Below are 23,522 nucleotides of genomic sequence, written 5' to 3'. Positions count from 1 at the left end.
TGGAATGGATAAACAACAAGGTCCTACTGTACAGGGAACTATATTCAGTATCCTGTGATAAACCACAATGGAAAAGAATATAGAAAAAGTATATATATGTATAACTGAATCACTTTGCTGTATAGCAGAAATTAACAGATCATAAATCAACTATACTTCAATAAGACAACAAACCATAAAAAAAGATGTTAAATTTTGTTATGTGTATTTTCCCACAATTAAAAACAAAACCCAAAAAGACTTTGGGATTAAGTAGCAGAAAGAAGTCTTCTTTACATAATCTCCCATTTCCTACCCAGTATCAAATTAAAATGAAAAGGAAGGAGGAAAGGAGAGGAGAAAGAAAGGAAGGTGGGTCACAGGCTGGTTGGTTCTCCTGCAAAAAATACACATGATAGGCATAGCCCAAAGTTATAAACACATGATAGGCATAGCCCAAAGTTATAAACTTCAAAAGTGGTAACCAAGCAAAGATACACCAGATTATGGGGCAGCCCTGTTTGGCAAGGCTCCTAAGCTGAATTAACAATTCTCATTAATACCCAAATCTGGAGAGAAAACACTGAATGAATTCCATTATTTTTTTCATCTGTGACTGAGAGATGCCACAGAACTGCAGGAAAGAATGAGGAAAAGAGAGAAGTGATTTCCAGCACAAGTGAAGCTTCTAGGGCAGAATCTGAGGGCCTCCCCAATGGAAACACAATACATTACCCAATTACAGGGAGTAAATCCTGATGTTGTGCTGCATGGGCAGCAAGAATCAGAGGAGGAACTTTTATAGGAAGATGGAAAAATATCAGAACTAGCTAGCAAAAATATGCCAAGTCAGAATTCAGGAGTAACGTGTACAGGTCACCACAACCTCCTGGAGAGACAAAAGAGGAGTGGAAAGCTGCAGAGTTTATATTTTTGTAATCACAAAAGTGAGGTGAGCCAAGAAAAATTCTGAAGTGGAGAGTGAAGAAGTCACCCACACAATGCGGAAGCAAATATAAAGTCTGGGCAGAGCTGTCAAGCACTGGTAAATGAAAAAGAATCGGCATCAAAAACAGACAAACAAACTGAAAGAGATAGAGATACGGAGAGGGAGGGGCGGGGACTGAAAGAAAAAGAATGAAAGGAATGTGGCATACAGGACATCAAAGAACTCTAGAAGAAAAATATAACAATACATTCTTCATAAGGGCTTCCAGATTTGTGAATAAGCAAGAACTGAAAGATGGAAAAACAAGAGTGAGATAAAAAAGGAGTCTAAAGATTAAATAAATTGATGATCAAACATTTATTATAGAACTATTAATTAGGAAACACAAAGGAAGAGTGTACTCAGAATTGAAAATAGAAGTATAACATATAAGGGCTAAGATAATCAGATAATACAGATTTTAAAAAACAAAGAGATCAAAGATAAATAAAATTGGGTACAAGATAATCCAACCTTAGGATAACTGGTGTCCCTAAAATACAGAAGAGCAGCAGCAAAGAAGCAAGCTGCTTCTTTGACAAGACAGGTACATTGGTTCTCCAGCAGCATTAAGGACAGAGACAAAGCACAAAGCCACACTCTTCACAAAGTGATAGTCAAGAAAGATACAAAAGATTCTCAAGCAGAATGGAGCACACTTATTTAGCAGGGCTCCTACCTTAGTCTTATTTCCCAGAAGCCATCAAGATGAATGAATAAAAACCCCCCAAAATAAAAGTATTCATAGATATATATCTTGGATCCCCCAAAAAGCAGGGCCTGGGGAAAGGACTGTGTGCACGTAGTTTATCTGGGAAGTGATTGCTGAGGGCATTAGTGATATACTGGGGACAGTAAGAGAGGAGAAAAAGTAAATACAAGATTGTGTTATCAAGTTCACTGCTATAGGCAATAGGACCTTAATTTCTATCATACTTTTTTTTTTCTTTTTGAGGTACGCGGGCCTCTCACCGCTGTGGTCTCTCCCGTTGCGGAGCACAGGCTCCGGACGCGCGGGCTCAGCAGCCATGGCTCAGGGGCCCAGCCGCTCCGCGGCACGTGGGATCTTCCCAGACCGGGGCACGAACCCGTGTCCCCTGCATCGGCAGGCGGACTCTCAACCACTGCGCCACCAGGGACGCCCTCTATCGTACTTTTCAAGAGGTATACACAATGTATATCAAAGTGTCTATCAAAAAATAGGGAGCAGGCGCTTCTATCCCCCAGTGACTGAGGGGTGTCCTTGAGGGTGTTCACTCCACCACGCTTGAGCCAAGTATGGGTTGGTAGCAGGCTTTTTGACGGCGGGAAGTGCTGTTAACAGTAAGTGCATGGAAGCACATGTGAAACTGTTCACTTAAGTGGCAGCTAGAACCAGGTGTGACCAAGGTGATAGGAGATTGGGCATAATAGCCAATAAAAGGGAAATCATCCCTGAAATTAAGAACGAAATCTAAATTGTTGTATATGACTGCAATGTTACACCACTCAGCAGTAAAATGAAAGAACTGGACCTCTGTGCACCATTATGGATAAATCTCTTTTAAAATTTGAAGGAAACAAACAAAAAAGACCCCAAGGATATCTGAAGGATAATTACAGTTTGATTCCCACTTATATAAAATTTAGTAACTTGCAAAAGAATACTATTTAGGGATACATTCCTAGGTAGTAAGTCACATGCACAGGCATGATAAACAAAACCTCATATGTGAGGAAAGAGGGTTTGCATCAAGGGATGGGTACCCAGGAGATTTTAATAGTGTTTGTAATAGTTTATTGCTCAAGCAGGGTGAAGGGTACATGGATACTAACAGTATTCTTCTCCATGATTAAATATTCCCCCCCGCCAAAAGGAAACAAATGGAATCTATAGATCAAAATAAATGACTATGTCAGGAAAACATAATACAGAAAATTCAACACTGAGACACATCCTGGTCAAGTCACTAAATTTCAAAAATAAAGCACCCAATCAAGAAAACTCCAGAGATGAAATAAATGTACTTTACTTTGTAGCCACATTACCTCATCACAAAGATCATGATCTGGTTAAAGTAAATAATTTAGCAATGATATTGTATAGGGCAAAATTCATCTACTGGAGAAGCTGCAAACTGATTTGCTTATTTCACTTGCTCAGTTCTTTTCTTAATTTGAATTAGTTGCCAACATATGAAAATTGGAAAAAAATTAAAATAACATTAGATTGTTATATGACATTTGCATCTGTAGTATCAGACTTTGGAAAATCAAAAATCAGAACTAAACAATCTGGTGTTATTGCTTTATTTCTAAAAGGAAGATTTTAATATTATTTCTAAATTTATTATTTTTATATTTCTAAACATGCTAATTTTCTAGTTATTAACCCTCCTTTTGATATGTCTAGGATTATTTTATCTGAGAAATCATAATTTCTTAAAAAAGTTAAAAAAATAAACCCCTTCTTGAAAAATTTACTTATAAAGAAATCCAGACAATTAAGCCATGTTATCAGGAAAAGGATTGGTGGTAAGCAATGTATCCAGTTCAAAATAAACTGAGTAAGAGACAAGTCATACAAATACCAGTAATAAACAGACTAAGTGTTACAAACTTTGAGAAAGTTACTGAAACAAATTAGGAAAGGTAGAGGAAGTTATAACAACTATAAGAGTGCTAATGTTCTCTTCTTTCATGGCAAGGGTTGATACTGCCTAAATCTGAAACACCAAGATTTTTTTTTTTTTTTTTTTTCCGGTACGCGGGCCTCTCACTGTTGTGGCCTCTCCCGTTGCGGAGCACAGGCTCCGGACGCGCAGGCTCAGCGGCCATGGCTCACGGAACCAGCCACTCCGCGGCATATGGGATCCTCCCGGACCGGGGCATGAACCCGTGTCCCCTGCATCGGCAGGCAGACTCTCAACCACTGCACCACCAGGGAAGCCCGAAACACCAAGATTTTTTTAAATTTATAATTAACATACAGTATTATATTAGTTTCAGGTATACAACACAGTGATGCATGAAATGATCACCAAAATAAGTGCAGTTACCATCTGTCACCATACAAAGTTACAGTATTATTGACTATATTCCTTATGTGTATGTTACATCCCGTAACTTAACATATTTTACAGCTGTAAGTTTGTACCTCTTAATTCCCTTTACCTATTTTGTCCAACCCCCTACCCACTCCCCTCTGGTAAAAAAAATCAATCTGTTCTCTGTATCTAGGAGTCTCTGAAAAATCAAGATTTAAAAAAATAAGCTCCAAATTGTGATGTGCTTCATAATCTCTTAACTGTAGAGGACTCGTTTAGGAAATTGATCAATAATTCTTTGAATTGCACTTTGGATTCTTTTTTTTTTCGTTATATTCAAGCTAAACTGTGTTTAGTACTTTTTACTTAAAACTGAATTTAGGTTATGAGTACGTGGGGAATCATAATAGTATTATACTTTTAGCAGTTGGACATTTTCCATTGTAAAACTTAAAAAAAATAAAAGCTTGTTACAATACAGCTCAATTTTTACATAAAGCATATCTATTCTGTCTTCCCATCTTCCTTCTTTTTTCTGCCTGTATATCTGCAAAGAAATGTATCTAAAATAGAGGTCAATCAATGTTACTGATGATAACTTTATTTTTAAAATTCTTTGTACTGTAATTCTTTACAATAAGCAGGTAGTATTTTTACAAAAATGAGAAAGATTTTTTTCTTTACCAAAGCACAACTTTATAAAAGTATCTACTGTTGGGCTTCCCTGGTGGCGCAGTGGTTGAGAGTCTGCCTGCCAATGCAGGGAACATGGGTTCGTGCCCCAGTCCGGGAAGATCCCATATGCCGCGGAGCGGCTGGGCCCGTGAGCCATGGCCGCTGAGCCTGCGCGTCCGGAGCCTGTGCTCTGCAACGGGAGAGGCCACGACAGTGAGAGGCCCGCGTACCGCAAAAAAAAAAAAAAAAAAAAGTATCTACTGTTAAGGAGTTCCTACTGAAAATTAAGCAGTATAGTTCAGATATATAGCTTTCTGTTTATTTAACTTCATGTGGGGCTATTGGGCTGCACCCTGCAGGCCTTGTTGGATGCCCAGCCTGGAGACGGAAGAAAGAGCCCAGAGACAGCTACAGAGACACTACTGATTTACCGGATAGAGGATCTTACACGTCTGAAGCAAAAGGTCCTGGAGCAACACCCCGCTGTGTATGGCTGACAGCGGACAGGACATGGCAGCCATCTTCGCTACTTGGGAGAGAAGGAGGCTACCATTTATAGGGGGAATTGACGTCAGGTTGGCTCAACAATTACCAGAAAAACCAGCAGCTGAGGCAGGGGGCAAGCAAGTAGGCGGTTACTGATCAAGCCCTATAATTAAGAGGATTGGGTACTTATGTGAGTGAAGCAGGGACTGGTCAGCAAGGAATATACAGACAGCATGGGAACAGCCATCTTGAATGGCCTGATCATACAGGTGCTAAAGCTTTCACCTAGGGTAATGGATAATAATTAGGTCCCCAACACCAGAAAGCCTCTGGGGTGGTTGGTGGTGTGGAGAGGGGCTTCAAAATACCCCATCCTCAGAACTCTAACAGATAATATAATGACTAATGAATACTGCATGCATACAATACAAACACAATTCTAAGTACCCTATTTATATGAATTCATTGACCCTTAATGACAAGCCTGTAAGGTAGCTAAATAATTTTCCACATTTTACAGATGAAGCACAGTGAACTTACACACCTATCAGAGAAGCTGGATTTAAACCTACGTGTCTTCTGTTCTTAGTCACTATACCAGGGGTTCTCACATTTTGCTGCACATGGGAATGACCCAGGGATCTTTAGAAAACACCGATGCCTGGCTTCCACATACAAATATTCTGTCTAATTAATACAGGGTATGACCTGGGCAACAGATGTTAGAAAGTTCTGGGGATTGATTCTAACGTAAGGTAGAGCGTGGGGACCACTGAACTACACCTTTCTGCTTCTTGGCCGTCCTTGGCTAGTGGTTATCAAGCCCGGATGAACACCAAAATCCCCTGATAAGGTTGAGAACTTCAAGGCCCCCATCCCACCCCAACTCAAGGGGCCCGGGCTTAGGTATTTTTTTCAATGCTTCTCAGGTGATTCCAGTCTCAAGTAGACAAAGCTTGAGAAGCACGGCAGAGGGAGACACCAGCTGCCTTCCACTTTAACTGATCAGTGCCCAAACTACTGAGGGATCTTAATTAATTCGAGGAGTATCTTTCAAATGGGGTGGGCGCACACAAAGAAACCAAGAAAAAGGAACCACTGTCAAATGTCAGAGAGCGTGGTTTTTAATTCACCTACAGTCTCACAGGTTCAGAACTATTCTGGAAATAATAGGACTTGTCTCTGAGATTGAACTTAGTGTTTTCTCTGATGAAAATGTGACCTATGAGTTTCCTTAGCTAGATTTCTTTTTTCCCCTTTAGGTAAAGGTGTTTCTCCTGGCGTTGGGCTTCAGCTAGGGTGCTACCACAGGTGAAACAAGAGCCTATCGATAACTATCTACTTGAGGCCTCAGATTAGTGAAAGAAAAATTTTTTACAGAATATGCTGAAAGTTTACTCAGTTGAAAATAAAATAATAAAAGAAGACTAAGGCTCAAAATTTTAGAGCTAAAAACAGAGGAATAAAATCCATAAAACAGGGTTTCCCTGGCGGCGCAGTAGTTGAGTCCGCCTGCCGATGCCGGGGACACGGGTTCGTGCCCCGGTCGGGGAAGATCCCACATGCCGCAGAGCGGCTGGGCCCGTGAGCCATGGCCGCTGAGCCTGCGTGTCCAGAGCCTGTGCTCCGCAATGGGAGAGGCCACAACAGTGAGAGGCCCGTGTACTGCAAAAAAAAAAAAAAATCCACAAAACAGGGGACATCCCTGGTGGTACAGTGGTTAAGAATCTGCCTGCCAATGCAGGGGACACAGTTCAATCCCTGGTCCGGGGAGATCCCACATACCGCAGAGCAACTAAGCCCGTGCTCCACAACTACTGAGCCTGAGCTCTAGGGCCCACAAGCCACAACTACCGAGCCTGCATGCTACAACTAACGAAGCCCACATGGCTAGAGCCCGTGGCTCCGCAACAAGAGAAGCCACTGCAATGAGAAGCCCATGCACCGTAAGGAAGAGTAGCCCCCGCTCGCCGCAACTAGAGAAAGCCCGCATGCAGCAACGCAAAAATAAATAAATAAAATTTATATTTAAAAAACCCCAAAAAACATTAGTCACAGTCCTTGAGAAATAAACTAAATAACTTCCAACTGAATGAAGAGGAAATCTGAGGTTGAAAGCAGAAGCACTTCTTAAAGGGAGTATCAAAAGTGAAAATATACATATGCCAGATCTGTTTTGGGAACCTAAGACCAGAGATTCTCATGTATAATATAATAAGGACTAATATGTACTGAGTGCTCACAATGTACCAGGTACAATTATAAGCCTTAGATTTGGCAAGCTGAAGTCAAAGATTCTAATGTAATAGAATCTTTGGCTTCTAGGGTACCCAGCATGAGAGAGCCATTAATTAATCAGCTTGTGGGCAGGTCTGAACCATTTCTTCCCCTGGCACACAGGCACACATAAGTCTTACGCTTAGTACTCAGGTACTGAACACAAAGCCAAAAAAATATCCTATCAGTCTGGCTCTAGATAGGCTCTAAATTCATTTAGGAGCTAAGCTTGCCAGGTTCAAGATCAAAATCTCCAATAACCACATAAAAACCCTAATTTTGCAGATGAAAAAGAGATCCTTACGCTTTAGTAACCAAACATGTAGGTGGCAGAACTGATATCTTACGAAAATTAGTTCTGTATTTTATAACACAGTCTACAAGGCAATGAGTTTTAAAATTCTTGAAGGATTATCAATCACTCTTCCAGATCTTAAATTACTTAAAACTGTCAATTACCCCTGGTCATTCCTCAGTTCTGACTCTCTAATATAACCAGGTCAGCTGTGGATGTTTGCCACCAAGCGCCAATGCACGAGTACTTCCACATCTGCAGAGATATTCTTCAGGTCCGAATTAGCTCAAAGGCTCAAGCAGTCAGCAAACGAGGTATCAACGGAAACTCCAGGGTTCAGAAAAGAACTTCCCAAATGATTTGATGGGCAAGTCATTCGCAATTATTTATAACGAAAGGAATTTAGCATGGCTCTTACAGAACTTGTGGTTTGAAGCATAACTGAATGCTAGTGGGCCTGTGAGAATAGGTGAGAAGCAAAGCACACACCTAGATAATTCAGTCAGTTACAGTAGCTCATCTGAATGTGGATGAGTAATCTTCCCAACGTAACCAGTTCTAAGCTGAAATACTTATGTTGGGAAGATATTTCAGCTTAGGACTGGATGACAACAACTGGACAAGTTTAACTGCTCCTTGAGGTCACACCTGAGATATGACAACAAAACTCCTCAGCAGTCAAGGAGGCCTCTCCTCTACTCACAGTTAGCAGTGTATCTCCTCTATCAAGTTACGTAGATATAAATTAATAAGGAGGGGAGCTTAAGGCCCTTAAAATGTAACAATTACATAACAATGAAATGCAGTTTGTGAGCTTATACTGTTGAAAAACATCAACAAAACTAGAATGGATTGTAAATTAGATAAAAATGAATCAGTGTGACTACCCAAAGCAATCTATAGTTTCAGGGCAATCCCTATCAAACCACCAATGGCATTTTTCACAGAACTAGAACAAAAAATTGCACAATTTGTATGGAAACACAAAAGACCCTGAATGGCCAAAACAATCCTGAGAAAAAAAAACAGAGCTGGAGGAATGAGACTCCTGGACTTCAGACTATACTACAAAGCCACAGTAATCAAGACAGTATGGTACTGGCACAAAAACAGACATAGAGATCAATGGAACAGGATAGGAATCCCAGAGATAAACCCACACACATGTGGTCACCTTATTTTTGATAAAGAAGGCAAGAGTATACAATGGAGAAAAGACAGCCTCTTCAATAAGTGGTGCTGGGAAAACTGGACAGCTACATGTAAAAGATTGAAATTAGAACACTCCCTAACACCATACACAAAAATAAACTCCAAATGGATTAAAGACCTACATGTAAGGCCAGACACTATACAATTCTTAGAGGAAAACATAGGAAGAACACTCTATGACATAAATCACAGCAAGATCCTTTTTGATCCACCTCTTAGAGAAATGGAAATAAAAACAAAAATCAACAAATGGGATCTAATGAAACTTAAAAACTTTTGCACAGCAAAGGAAGCCATAAACAAGACAGAAAGACAACCCTCAGAATGGGAGAAAATATTTGCAAATGAAGCAACTGACAAAGGATTAATCTCCAAAATTTACAAGCAGCTCATGCAGCTCAATATCAAAAAAACAAACAACTCAATACAAAAATGGGTAGAAGACCTAAAGACATTTCTCCAAAGAAGATATACAGATTGCCATCAAACACATGAAAAGATGCTGAACATCACGAATCATTAGAGAAATGCAAATCAAAACTACAATGAGGTATCACCTTACACCAGTCAGAATGGCCATCATCAAAAAATCTACAAATAATAAATGCTGGAGAGGCTGTGGAGAAAAGGGAACCCTCTTGCACTGTTGGTGGGAATGTAAATTGATACAGTCACTCACTATGGAGAACAGTATGGAGGTTCCTTAAAAAACTAAAAATAGAACTACCATACGACCCAGCAATCCCCCTACTGACCATATACCCTGAGAAAACCGTAATTCAAAGAGTCATGTACCATAATGTTCATTGCAGCTTTATTTACCATAGCCAGGACATGGAAACAACCTAAATGTCCATCGACAGATGAATGGATAAAGAAGATGGGGCACATATATACAATGGAATGTTACTCAGCCATAAAAAGAAACGAAATTGAGTTATTTGTAGTGAGGTGGATGGACCTAGAGTCTGTCATACAGAGTGAAGTAAGTCAGAAAGAGAAAAACAAATACCGTATGCTGACACATATATATGGAATCTAAAAAAAAAAAAAAAAAGTACTGATGAACCTAGGGGCAGGACAGGAATAAAGACACAGACGTAGAGAATAGACTTGAGGATGGGGGAGGGGGAAGGGTAGGCTAGGAAGAAGTGAGAGAGTGGCATGGACTTATATACACTACCAAATGTAAAATAGATAGCTAGTGGGAAACAGCCGCATAGCACAGGGAGATCAGCTCGGTGCTTTGTGACCACCTAGAGGGGTGGGATGGGGAGGGTGGGAGGGAGACGCAACAGGGAGGGGATATGGGGATATACATATGCATACAGCTGATTGACTTTGTTATACAGCAGCAACTAACACAACACTATAAAGCAATTATACTCCAATAAAGATGTTAAAAAAAAGACCAAAAAAAGTGTATCAGTGTGATATGAATCTAGTAGCTGTATTATATAAGGTAAGCCTTGTTCTTAGGAAGTAAACAATTAGGCATTAGGAGGTTACGGAGCATGATTTATGAAACCCACCCTCGAATGATACAGGAAAACAGATTACACAGATATAGAGAGAAAGATGAAGCAAATGTGGTAAAATGTTAATTGGTGAATCTGGATAAGGGTATGTGGAGTTCCTTTGTACTACTCTCATGACTTTTCTCTAAGTTTGAAAATACTTCAAAATTAAAAGGAATTAAAATCAACCAGCTGAATTTATTCTAAACTTAACATCAAAACCTAAATGAAAAGGAAGTGAGAAAGGGAAACAAATCTACCCTCTGTCATGTTTCTGAGGCAGAGACAGTGCTGAACATTTTACAAAAGTCATTCTACAGAATCCAAAGAATTTCGATTTTGAGTCAGACAGTTGGGTTGGTTCATCACTGAACTCCATAATTTTGTAGCTCTGTGACTTTAGATTATTCTTTCCATCTTCTTGAGTCTCAGGGTCCTCCTCTATAAAATGGAGATAATGCTACCAAGAGCACAAGATGATTGAGATGATTAAGTGAGATGATAATATCAAGTACCGCACACCTTATCTGCATAGCACTGTGCTAAGGGTCAGGAGAGAAATCTCTATGGGACTCTTAAGTGTCTGCGTGTCTTGTAAGCAAAGCCCAAACTGCTCTTTGTTCTGGACGATCTTTCCAAAGAGGTTTATGTAACAAACAGCTTTGTGAGACAGAAATAGTGTCCCACATCAGAACAAAGGGGAACATGCCTGCTGCCATTATAAATGTCTCAGGGTCCTCTCCTATATAACACACACACTGCCTGTGCAGGTATCATCTGACCCTCTTCACCGTGCCCTTTGGGAAGAAGAGGAACTTGGGGAACCCATACAAGAAGATGTTGATACTCTGGCTACTACTTTTGCTGGGAATAATAAAGTAATAAAAGCCTTTTATTTCGCCCAGGGCTCTCATATTTTCTGCCACCATCCATGAACTATGGCTGACTAACTTGTAGGGTAAAATCACAAACCCCTCACAGTTCTCGACACTAAGCACTTTCTGTTAATATTACCTCATTAAACCTGATCAATAGCCCTGTAAAGTTCAGCAAAACGCTGCATGGTACCAGTAAGGTATTCCACAAATAGTTACTATTATCCTCTTCATTATCATCATCATCATTAATCCTTGCAATAATCCTGTAAACGAGAAATCAATACCATCATCTGATAGCTGATGGGTTAATTAAAAGCTGCCAAGAGTAAGTCAGTCACATTCGTGAAGGGGCTGGAATTTGAATTCTTTCCACCATGTCATCTCACAACTTTAAGATTATGAACTCATTTGGTGAAGCTGCAAGCTTTATATTATATCCCAACAGCTACGTTTCAGGTACTTTGCTGATCTGGGGAAATAACAGTGAATAAAATATGCTCTCTGTCTTCGTGAAGCTTATAGAGGAAATATACACCAAAACAAGTAACACAAGACCAAATAATCGTTAACTCTTATAAGTGTTATGACAGAAGCAAACAAGGGACTGAGATAGAGGATAACTGGAGGACACAGTTTCCAAACTACAGGTTGTGAGTTGGGAAGAAATTCAGTGAGTCCCAACCAGCATTTTTTGGAAAAATGAAGCAGCACAGAATAGAGAAGAATGCACACACATTATAAAGTATTGTTCTGTGAAACTTCCATCTGGCATAGGAAGTCATGGTATAAAATCATTTCCTTTAGGCACAGGGAATAATCTAGGCAATGGGAATGTAATGGCAATGGAAAGAACCTGCTATGTTGGAAAACCCGAAACTTAGTGTGGCTACCATCCTACAGACAGAAGGGAGAGAGGCATGAATTGAGGTTGGAAAGAAAGATGTTAAGGTTCTGGCAGTGAGTTTGTGTAGATAAGTGATATGATTTGATTTACATTCTAGAAGTCACTTTTGTTGCTATAACGAGAATGGATTGGAGAGAGGGCAAGAAAGGAAACAGAAAGACCCATCAGAATGCTGGTGTAAAGCAGCTGATGTAGGTGATGATGGCAGCTTGGCTTGGGGTGTGGGACTGAAGGGACAGCAGCGATGGAAAAGAGTGGATGAATTCAAGGTGTTACTCTGAAGACAGAATCAGTAGAACCTGCTGAAGTGAGCATCGGAGGTGTACTCTAAACAGTCAGTCACACCCAAATATTGTGGTTCCATGCACATGCCATGCTCTACCATGTGAGTGTCTATGCACATGCTCTTCTTGAAACACCCTATCCCCACCAAGCTCTCACTCTACTCACTCAGTACACTTCTACACATCCTCTCCTCAGGACTGAGCCCCAACACAGCCTTCTCTGACACTAAGAAGCTGTCTTCTCCATATTCCCTTAGGACTTCACAAACGCTTCTAACATAGTGGTCACAGACTGCACTGAAATTACCTGTTTATACAGCTGTTTCTCAAGTTACTCTGGAGCCATGCCAGGGCAGAAAGCGTATTCCATTCACTTCCAACCTGGGGACTGATAATGCTTAGAAAACTTTAGACTCAAAGAACCAGAGAAATGCCAACATAAAAAAATCCCAGCTCTGTCACCGGTTTTGAAGATGGAAAAATGAGGCCGTGCGCCACTGTAGGAGTGGCCAAGATGACTGAGGAGGAAGACCCTGAACTCACCTCCTCCCAGGGCACACCAAAATTACAACTATTCACAGAGCAACTACTGATGACAAAGACCCAAAGACCAGCAGAAAATGTCTTCTTACAATTAAAGACATTAAGAAGGAGCCACAACTAGATGGGCAGGAGGGGTGGAGAACAGTATAGTCAAGACCCATACCCCGAGAAGGGTAACCCACAAAAGGGAGGCAAATTACAACAGCAGAGGTTCTCCCAAAGGAGCCAGGGGTCTGAGCCCCACATCAGGCTCCCCAGCCTGGAGGTCCTACACAAGGAAGACAAGTCTCAGAACATTTGGCTTTGAAGGGTAGTGGGGCTTACTTTCAGGAGAGCCAAAGGGCTATAGCAAACAGACTCCGCTTTTAAAGGGCACACACAAAGTCTCAAACACTCTGAGACCTGGCAGAAGCAGTAATTTGAAAGGAGCAAAAATAAATAAATGAGCCTATGTCAAACTAAAAAACTTTTGCACAGCAAAGGAAACTACCAACAAAATGAAAAAGCCCACCTACTGAATGGGAGAAGGTACTTGCAAATGATACATCTGACAAGGGGTTAACATCCAAAATATACAAAGAACTAATAAAACTCAACATCAGAAAAAAACCAAACAAACCCCCAAACCTCAAAAAACAAAAAAACCCAACAACTCAATTAAAAAATGGGTAGAGGACCTGAACAGACATTTTCCCAAGATATACAGATGGCCAACTGGCACATGAAAAGATGCTCAACATCACTAACCATCAGGCACATGCAGATCAAAACAACGAGGTATCAATTCACATCTGTCAGAATGGCTATTATCAAAAGACAACAAATAAAAAGTGTTGGTGAGGAGGTGGATAAAAGGGAACACTTGTGCACTAATGTTGGGAATGTAAATTGGTGAAGCCACTATGTAAAATAGTTTGGAGATTTCTCAAAAAGTTAAAAATGGAACTACTATACAATCTATGAATTCCACTTCTAGATATATATCCAAAGAAAATAAAAACACTAATTCAAAAAGATATATGCACCCCTGTGTTCATTATAGCATTATTTACTATAGTCAAGGTATGGAAGCAATGTCAGTGCCCATCAACAGTTGTATGGATAAAGAAGATGTGGTGTAGGTATACCATGGACTATTATTCAGCTATAAAAAAAAAAGAGTCTTACCATTCGCGATAACATGGATGGATCTAGAGGATATTATGCTATGTAATATAAGTCACACAGAGAAAGGGAAATACAAATGAACAACCATAACCAAACAGGAACAGAGTTATAGCTACAGAGAACAATTGGTTGCTGGTGGGGAAATGCTGGGGGGAGGAGAGAAACAGGTGAAGGAGATTAAAAAAAAGAAAACTGTAGATTCATTAATCAAAATTTGCTGAATGAATGTACCCTTTCGTGTAATACATTCCCCTTCACTCCTAAACTAGGTAAGGACCCTCATTCACAGAGGTGTATATTGCACATATTTTTATTTATGTTTATCCTTGTTTCAGATCATCTCTTTTTTTAATTAATTAATTTTGGGGCTGAGTTGGATCTTTGTTTTTGTGCACGGGCTTTCTCTAGTTGCGGTGAGCGGGGGCTACTCTTTGTTGCTGTGCGCAGGCTTCTCATTGCGGTGGCTTCTCTTGTGGAGCACGGGCTCTAGGCACGTGGGCTTCAGTAGTTGTGGCATGCGGGCTCAGCAGTTGTGGCTCGTGGGCTCTAGAGTGCAAGCTCAGCAGTTGTGGTGCACATGTCTAGTTGCTCTGTGGCATGTGGGATCTTCCCAGACCAGGGCTCGAACCCATGCGTTGGTAGGCGGATTCTTTTTTTTTTTTTTTTTAAAGAAGGATATTAATTTATTTATTTTTGCTGTGTTGGGTCTTCGTTTCTGTGTGAGGGCTTTCTCTAGTTGTGGCAAGCGGGCGCCACTCTTCATCGCGGTACACGGGCCTCTCACTGTCGCGGCCTTTCTTGTTGCGGAGCACAGGCTCCAGACACACAGGCTCAGTAGTTGTGGCTCACAGGCCCAGTTGCTCCGCGGCATGTGGGATCCTCCCAGACCAGGGCTCGAACCAGTGTCCCCTGCATTAGCAGGCAGATTCTCAACCACAGCGCCAACAGGGAAGCCCGGCAGGCGGATTCTTAACCACTGTACCACCAGGGAAGTCCCAGATCATCTCTTGATGACCTTTTGTTTGGGGAAATATACATTTACTTGGTTTATGTTGTCAGACAACTCTATTACATTCTGTTTAATGATCAGACCGTGTTCCTTGCCTTCACAAACTAAACAGCATAGTGTATAAGAAGGAGCCGATTTTGAAGTTAGACAGATCTCTGTTCATAAACCAACTCTTCAATTTTGACCAGGAGATGTGGGTAGCTTATTTAATCTCTCTAGATCTCAATTTGCTCAACTGTATCATAAAGTTAATATTTCTGTTTTAGGGTTGTCCCAGGGCTTAAATGTGAACGTGAAGTAATTAGCACAAATATACTCAATACATATGAATTCCTGTTTCTCCAACGTGCTTTCTTTACAAGGAAGAATATAGCCTTTGCAAAACTAACACAAATTGCTTCTGGTCATGGCACCATCTTGACCCAAGGGCTTCGAATGGAAGCCATCTCACACACACAAAGCTTGGACACTGAGGTCTAAACTACCTACGCTGGACATAGTTTACTGTCCACATTAACATGACTTTATTATTCCTTTGTTTTAATTAGCATAATTTTACTCTTCTGGGAGACTCCTGCCCAGACAAATAGCTAGATTGTTCACTACAGGAACTTCCTGAAAAATCTAGCAATTCTGCAATATAAAGAAAACATCAACAGTTCATGTCCTAAGAGTCCTTGCTCTTTCCATCAATCTTTTTTTTTTTTGGCACCGTGAGGCATGTGGGATCTCAGTTCCCCGACCAGGGATCGAACCTGTGCCCCCTGCAGTGGAAGTGGTGAGCCCTAACCACTGGACCGCCAGGGAAGTCCCCCATCAATCTTAAAACTGTTAAGATCAGTATCCAATCCTCATCAAGCCATCTCCTCCACTTTCCTGTCCTCTCACCCTCTGCCACTGAAAGACCAGCCTTAAACCATACTTCAAATGACTTCCCAGCGAGAGAGACTACCAAAGCTCTGTTGCGTTAGTCCAGTACGCCATGAACCTAGCTTTTTCTTATCAAATGGTCCATTGTTGATACTTGGGAAGCTGGCACTGGACAGGGCAGTACTGTTGCAGCAAAGATAGAAATGAAGTTTTCCCTCTCCTGAGAACAAGGAAAATAAAGGGAACAGTGAACAGGCTAGAGAAGAAACATAACCTGGCCTGAAAGAGTTAATCACTCCTAGTTTTTTTTTTTTGACTGTTACTAATCTATAGTGTCTGTTAACTAGATTTGTACTTCACAAAGCTAACCTATTACTTTTTTTTTTTTTAACCTATTACTCTTTAACAACACTATGTGAATTACATCCTGGACTCCCTTGTAGCAGATCATCCTTGTAGCATTTGCATTTCAGAAAAGAGGTCACAGGCCGATAACCCAGAGACAAACGGACCCAATTACGCGGCTGCCTGACGCCAGCTGTGACGATTTTGAAATAATGCAGGAAGAAGAAGAAGGCAGGACCTTGACTACTTTGATCCTTATCTTATACCCCGGACTGCTGCGAGCCCCACATATAAAAATCTTCTCCGATTCCCGAAGGAGAGGGGGACAAAGTTCTTGAGGCGCTAGCCTGCTGTGTTTTCCCTTCTGCCTGGCAGAAAAATAAAGCCATCTCTCTCTTCCTCCAAAATCTCTGTCTCCGTATTTCTGTTTGGTGTCGGTGCACAGGGAAGCCGATATTTCGGCAACAGTACATCTCCAAGCATAAAGTCAAGACAAAGGAATTTCCAGAAATACTGTAAAAATGAACTAAATGAAATACATATTATATGCCAGACAAAGTATGTCCACTAATGTGTCCATTAAAAGGAAATGGGTTTGTCAAAACTACAACAGAAAGTTTTGTTGAAAAACTGCATAGTTGGCCGACGCGTTTTAAAAATTACTTCTGATGAAATCTAATGCTCCAGTGTCTTATTCCCATCCTCATTACAGAGTTGTTCAAATACTGAAACCGAGTCCCCCTAAAACCGAGTCCCTCTGCCAAGTTTAGGATTAACCTCTCTATCCAAAACGTTATTCCTTTTCTTGTCTAACACCTGTTCCCCTCAAGACTGAGGAGGAGTATCAAAGAAAAGGGGGGATTGAAACCGAGCAGGACCCTGCGGGGCCCTCCCAGGTACAAAAGACTTTCTGTTTCCTTGTTTCTCATTTGTAGGAAAAAGGCTTAGCCCCCTAGACCTTCCCCGAATTCCAAAGGGCAGATTCAAACAGTTACTCATCAGAAAAGTGAGGGCATACAGAAACAAAGGAAAAGCAGTAAAACAACAGAGCAGCGAAAAAGCGGAATCCTAGTTCCCCCTCAGGGGATACACATAACAATATACTGTATCTTAGAGTTCTTCTACTGGAACTAAGGCCCCAACCCAGGTGGAGGATGGTAACTACTAGCTAAGAACCCAGACTGGTCAGAACCTAGGGAATGAGATGTTGATCTTTTCTGACCCAGGTGACTTCTACTAAAGCCTGTACTCTCAACCTTTGCCCCAATTCTCTATTGAATTCACCTCTGCTCAAGCCCCTTCATGAATATGCACATACCCTGAGCTTAAAACTTCCCCAATTTTGCCAACTGGGGAGATACTGCTTCGGGAAATATCCTCCCTCGCCCGTCCCCCTCCCCTTCTCCTTACTTGCTGCAAGTAATAAATCCTTCCTTCTCCAGATCTTTGGTTCGGTTATGTCTTTTGCCCCCATGCTCACCAAGAGGCAAACCCAGTTTTCCGGTAACAATATGCCTCAGAGTCAAGAAAAACAGGGTCTCATGTTATCTTTGGAGTTACCAAAAATAATGCTAGGACAGGCAGCGAAAATGACTGGAAGAGAAATGACCAGTTTTTAAACTAGATCCTTTCAAATGAAAATTCAGATCCATCATCAACTTCGCTAAGCGTATGGAGCACTAATTTCTAAAGGGTCTGATCATGGCCCACTGACTTGCCACCCAGGCAAAGCACACTGAGCTGTCAGGCGGTAAGCCGTGAGGGAAGCAACATGTGCCTCTCAAGGTTTACTTTTCACCCTGAGAAACTGATCTGGGCCGCAAGCTCGACTCTCGACTGGGTTTGCCTCGGCGGCTCAAGCAGCTCCAAAAAGGGGGAAGGAGGCAGCAGAAACAAAAACAGAGTATCCGTGGAACCTGCCCTCCCGATGACTGGGGACTGGCCTGTAGCGGAGTTCGGGGCGCGGGGGCCCCCTTTATGCCAGTTTCCGGGCCCGTACCTGACAGGCGATAGACCTGCGGAAGCCGCACGCCATGTCTGTCTCCACGAAGCGGATCCCAGCTGGACGGTGTTGAACTTCGCCCCGCCCTCCTCTGCGCGCCCCGCCTCCCGCGCGCCGGAAAGCCCGCCCCGGAAGGTGCTGTCAGCCAATCAAGAAGCCGCGTGGCCCACCAGTAACCTCTGCCCCGCTGCCGCGAGGGAGCGCGGGAAATCCAGGGTGCGTCTGGGATTTCGCAGGTGGCGAGGACCATGGCCACCACTTCGGTGTCCAAGGTATGTGGGGGCGGGCGCCCACTGGGACTTCACAGCTGCTTCATTCCCTTATGAAGAAGGGATGAAGCGGAGGTTACGTAGACCTCGTTGTACCGGCTCGAGGGGAGGGGATGGCGGGCTGAGCTGAGGCGTCTTTGCTCCACGTCCAGTGGAGGCCAGCTTTGCTTGGGGAGCGAAAACGCCGATCTGCCTTAGTGTTCTTTCTGCCTCGGAGGAATTTTAAGTTCTGGTTTGTGGAGGTCGGATGCCCCGAGGATGTGTCCCAGTCTCCCCTCCTTTTTCCTTCTCATGTGTATTTATGGTGAGCCAAAGGCTCTGTTAGGCACCGAGATACAAGTGGTAAACAAAATAAACACAGGTATTTCCATCATTACCGAAAATTCTATTAGACAGTGCTGTTACAGACCAAGTAAAGTAAGACCTTTAGTAATATTAGGAGTACGGCCGGAAGCCCCTGAAAGTTAAGCTATCAGATAAAGCTGAGAATGCAGATAAGTTGCAAAGACATTTGTCCCTGTGTTGAAACAGTAAATTAATGAAGAAGGCTCTACCATGGATTTAATTTTTAATTTTGATTAAAATTACATTAAAATAAAATGATGAGACTCAGTGCCTTCCAAGACTACATATCCAGGAGGAAACACGAGCCATAGGATTTAAGCGTACTGAAGACTGACCGACTGTGATGTTAGGTGCAAATGCCAGAAGAGGTTAACTGCTAGTATTTTTTTTTTTTTTTTTTCAGTACGCGGGCCTCTCACTGCTGTGGCCTCTCCCGGTTGCGGAGCACAGGCTCCGGACGCGCAGGCTCAGCGGCCATGGCTCACGGGCCCAGCCGCTCCGCATAACTGCTAGTATTTTTTATGAGGGATGGTACTGTTTTTGTTTTGTCCTGGTTATAAAGTTCCATAGGTTTTCAGTGGTCTGTCCCCTAATCCTTTTTGTTGCATAAGCCTTTCTTATTTTTGTGTATCGTGCAGAATTGTGAGAGGTTTGTTTTTTTGTTTTTGTTTTTTTCAGGAAAACATTTATGACAAGAGAAATGCTTGTATTGAGATGATGATGAAGGAGACCTTACATAAATAAGAATCTTTAAGGATTATTTCATTGGTTCATGGAACTGTCAGCTTTCTTTTTTCTCCCCTGTCTAAACTTTCCTTGTCATATTTTTTGGCTATTGGTTCTCCTCCTAATTTCTTCCATCTCCAACACCATCACTTGACCAGTAGTGAAAAATGGATAACTATATCACTCCCGTTGCCATACATCGGGATCCATTCCCAGCACCCTTCATGTCTCACTCCTTCATAGCTCCTTTTCCTGCTCCTGAATTACAGGTGGCTATAGAAGGGAGGCAGTGACAAGCTTGTCATGGCACCAAATGATTTTTCTAAAAAAATTTGTGTGTTTTAAATAGTTCCGTTAGTTGCAGGTATAAGAATGTAAGGCACAATTCTTATTTTGGACCCTGTAATCCAAATGGCCAGTTTATATTTGTACAGCAGTCTTTAGGTCTATCCTGAGATGACTTTTCCTAGCTATATTTCTTTGATTCCTTCATTTTCCATAGAAATGGGATTCTAAGAAGCTGTTCATGATGTACGGCTTTAGAATTGGTAGAACAAATGTGGGACCAGCAGCTTACGGCCTGTGTATCACTAGTCAGATAATAATATGAGACTAAATGTAGCTAGGAAATTACCAGAAAAATTATTTGGCAAGCATTGGTCCATTATATATACTGATTGCCTAATGTATGTGTTAACACTATCCTAAACATTGGGGAAACAATTATGAATTAAATGCGGTCTGTACTCTGAAGGTGCTCACAAGCTACTTGGGGGAGGGACTTCCCTGGCGGTCCAGTGGTTAAGACTCCATGCTTCCACTGCAGGGGGCACGGGTTCGATCCCTGGTCGGTCATCTAAGATCCCACATGTACCACACACACAAAAAAAAGATTAAAAAAAAAAATATATATATATATATGGGACTACTTCGGGAGACAGCTCCATAAATAACTATCATACATAGTAAGAGTGACTTAAAACAAAGCGAAATAAAGATATTCAAGTACTGTGAGATATTAGGGGAAAGAATAATTCTGACTAGAGAATTGGAGAAGGTTTCCCAAAGCAGGTGAGTTTGAGTTGAACTTTAATGGACAAATGAATAAGAATTTATCTGATGAAGAAACGTATGTAAGGTAAATCAATAGCCAAAACTGCCTGTGTCCTGTCAAGGTTCTAATTCAGTAATAAATACTTCTTTTGGGATGAGAGGGCATCAGTATTTTTAATCATCTTGATTTTCATTTAATGTATAGTACTAATGTTCTTTCTTCACTAGGTTTTATAAAAATGGAACCTTTCTGGGTTTAAATTTCATCAGCTTTTATTTTCTTTGTCTGTCTCTTAGATTAGGTCCCAAAGAGCAAAATCAAAGATGAGCTTCCCATGGGATGGAGGAGAAAGGAGTGGTTAGTCCCCTTGTTGTTTAAGAATTTTCCTTCTGTAATTCAGACTGAAGAAAGATGATTCCTTAGCACTTTAAAGAAACGCCTTAAAAAGAAAAAAATCTGCTTATCCATAAAATACTAGGTTAATCAGATTTGTCTGCTTCCTGGCTGCTTTGACTTTATGCTTTTTTTCTCTCTTTTTTATAGGGTTGCTTTGTGTTTAAGCCAAACTGCAAGAAGAGAAAGATCTCTGTTCCAATAGGTAAGACGTCTTAATATCAGATTTGTTAGTTTTCCTCCCCCAAGTCTTGAACTAACCTAACTCTTATTGAATTAGTAATTCTCCTGTCTAAGCTTGCTTTACTCACCATGTTGATACAGCAGTTATGTTCCAAGGCATAGGACAAAGCGATAAGGGGCACTCCCCAGGGCTCTAATCTAAAAGGGAATCCAAATGTACCATCAAAAGGCAATTCGAAATTTCCTTCAAAGGGTATGTCACCATTCTTTAAAAGAGATTGTCTTAAAAATCTCAGTGATTTCTTCGGATGAGGTAGGGAGTATTGACTGCAGAAGGGCAGAGGGACCTTTTGTTTTTTTGGCTGCGTTGGGTCTTAGTTGAGGCATGCAGGATCTTTTGTTGTGGTGCGAGAGCTTCGTTGTGGCACATGGACTTCTCTCTAGTTGTGGTGTGTGGGTTTACTCTCTCTGGTTGTGGCGTGTGGGTTTTCTCTCTCTAGTTGCGGCGCGCGGGCTCCAGAGTGCGTGGGCTCTGTAGTTTGTGGCATGTGGGCTCTCTCATTGAGGCGTGCAGGCTCAGTAGTTGTGGCGCGCAGGCTTAGTTGCTCCGTGGCATGTGAGACTCTTAGTTCCCCGACCAGGGATTGAACCCGTGTCCCCTGCATTGGAAGGCAGATTCTTTACCACTGGACCACCAAGGAAGTCCCAAGAGGGACTTTTGGAGTGATGGGAATGTTCTCTAGACAGAGGATGGTTATGTGAGTGTATACCTTTGTTGGGACATATCAAACTGTTAAAATGGGCATATTTTATTAGTTGTAAGTCATACCGCAATAAAATTAAATTATTTTAAAAAATATTGTCTTCACGTTCTTTACTTATCTCCAGATATCTGTTAAGTGATCAAGTTAAGAAGACTTGACTACTTCAAACAAATCAAGATGTTATTATCAGTCAGAAAATGTTTATTGTACTGGTTCTCAATGGGGCCTGCAGATTAGAATCACTTGGGGAACTTTTAAAAAAAACTGATTTTTTGGGGGGTGGGTAATTGTAGATTCACATGCAGTTGTAAGAAAGAGTGTAGAAAGTAGAGAGTTCCCTTGAACCCTCACCCAATTATCCCCAGTGGTAATGTATTGCGTGACTATAGTACAGTATCACAACCAGCAAACTGACAGTGGGACAATCCATCGACCTTATTCTGATTTCAACTTGGAGAGTTTCTTAAAAACACCATTGCCCAGACCGCAGCCCAGACCAACTGAATCAGTAGCTCTGGGAATGGGACCCAGGTGTTGGTATTTTTTAAAAGCCCTCTCAGGCATGTTGAGTATTTACACTCACTATTCAGCACTGTGAAGATTAATTTGGAAAAATTATGATGTGCAATTAAGCATATTCATTCACACTCATTTTTTAATTTTTAATTAAAAAAGAAAAACTGGACTATACTATTGTTTGACTAAGGAGATAAACAGCTCCAATATATAGAATTGGGTTTTTCTAAATCATCTCATGATGTAGACCTTTAAGGTGATAATCCTTCAGTTTGAGACCAGCGAGGTAAAGTACCTGTGCTCAGGGAGCAAATAATAAAATAATGGCCTATATTGAGGGCAATGGAGGGTAGAAAGTATGACTTAAAATAAGAATGCAGTTTCTCATTAACAGGAGAATAAACAGTGGTGCTGAACTTTACACTCATGGATTTAGTCTCAAAAAAACCTGAAGCTTTCTATATTCCTTGCCCTCCTCACCTCCCCAAGTACAAAGTGACAGTGATGGACTTGGAAATAGTGAACGAAGAAGAGCTACATTATAAATTATTTTGTTTTTAAGTGATTGACTTATCAACATATTTCTTTAATGTTGGAGACTGCTAAACTTAACTAGAAATAGTTCATTTTCAGAGAAAAATTCAAGACTTGTTCCCCTGTTATCCAAGAAGGATACATAGCATGAAATGACATCTGAGATCGTGAGCAATGTCATTATAACTAATAAAAGCACTAACATTTATTGTTTTTAATGTGCCAGAATATTTTAACCACTTTATATGTGTTAAACTATGAAGAAAGTATTATTATTATCT

General features: G+C 41.2%; 2 protein-coding genes across 7 annotated transcripts in view; one reads left to right on the top strand and one right to left on the bottom strand.

Annotated features, from left to right (window-relative positions):
* The window catches only part of RARS2 (arginyl-tRNA synthetase 2, mitochondrial), a 79,935-nt gene extending 61,380 nt beyond the window's left edge, over positions 1–18,555 (bottom strand). Inside the window, exon 1 of one of the 2 annotated variants that reach the window (XM_082633620.1) lies at positions 18,455–18,555. In XM_082633620.1, the coding sequence (XP_082489746.1) occupies positions 18,455–18,490 (36 nt within the window). In that variant the 5' untranslated portion in view covers positions 18,491–18,555. The remainder of the gene's footprint in view (positions 1–18,454) is intronic. The other variant, XM_082633619.1, reaches the window with a different exon arrangement.
* A 106-nt stretch (positions 18,556–18,661) lies between these two features.
* Positions 18,662–23,522, top strand: part of ORC3 (origin recognition complex subunit 3) — a 61,452-nt gene continuing 56,591 nt past the window's right edge. For 4 of the 5 annotated variants that reach the window (XM_082633613.1, XM_082633612.1, XM_082633614.1 and 1 more), the window contains exons 1-2: positions 18,662–18,729; positions 21,395–21,449. In XM_082633613.1, coding sequence (XP_082489739.1) covers positions 18,706–18,729; positions 21,395–21,449 — 79 coding nt within the window. In that variant the 5' untranslated portion in view covers positions 18,662–18,705. The remainder of the gene's footprint in view (positions 18,730–21,394; positions 21,450–23,522) is intronic. The other variant, XM_082633616.1, reaches the window with a different exon arrangement.

The sequence above is a fragment of the Mesoplodon mirus genome (assembly GCF_964341445.2).
Source record: "Mesoplodon mirus genome assembly, chromosome: 10".
Taxonomy (NCBI): Eukaryota; Metazoa; Chordata; class Mammalia; order Artiodactyla; family Ziphiidae; genus Mesoplodon; species Mesoplodon mirus.
This window is presented reverse-complemented; position numbering and strand designations above follow the sequence as displayed.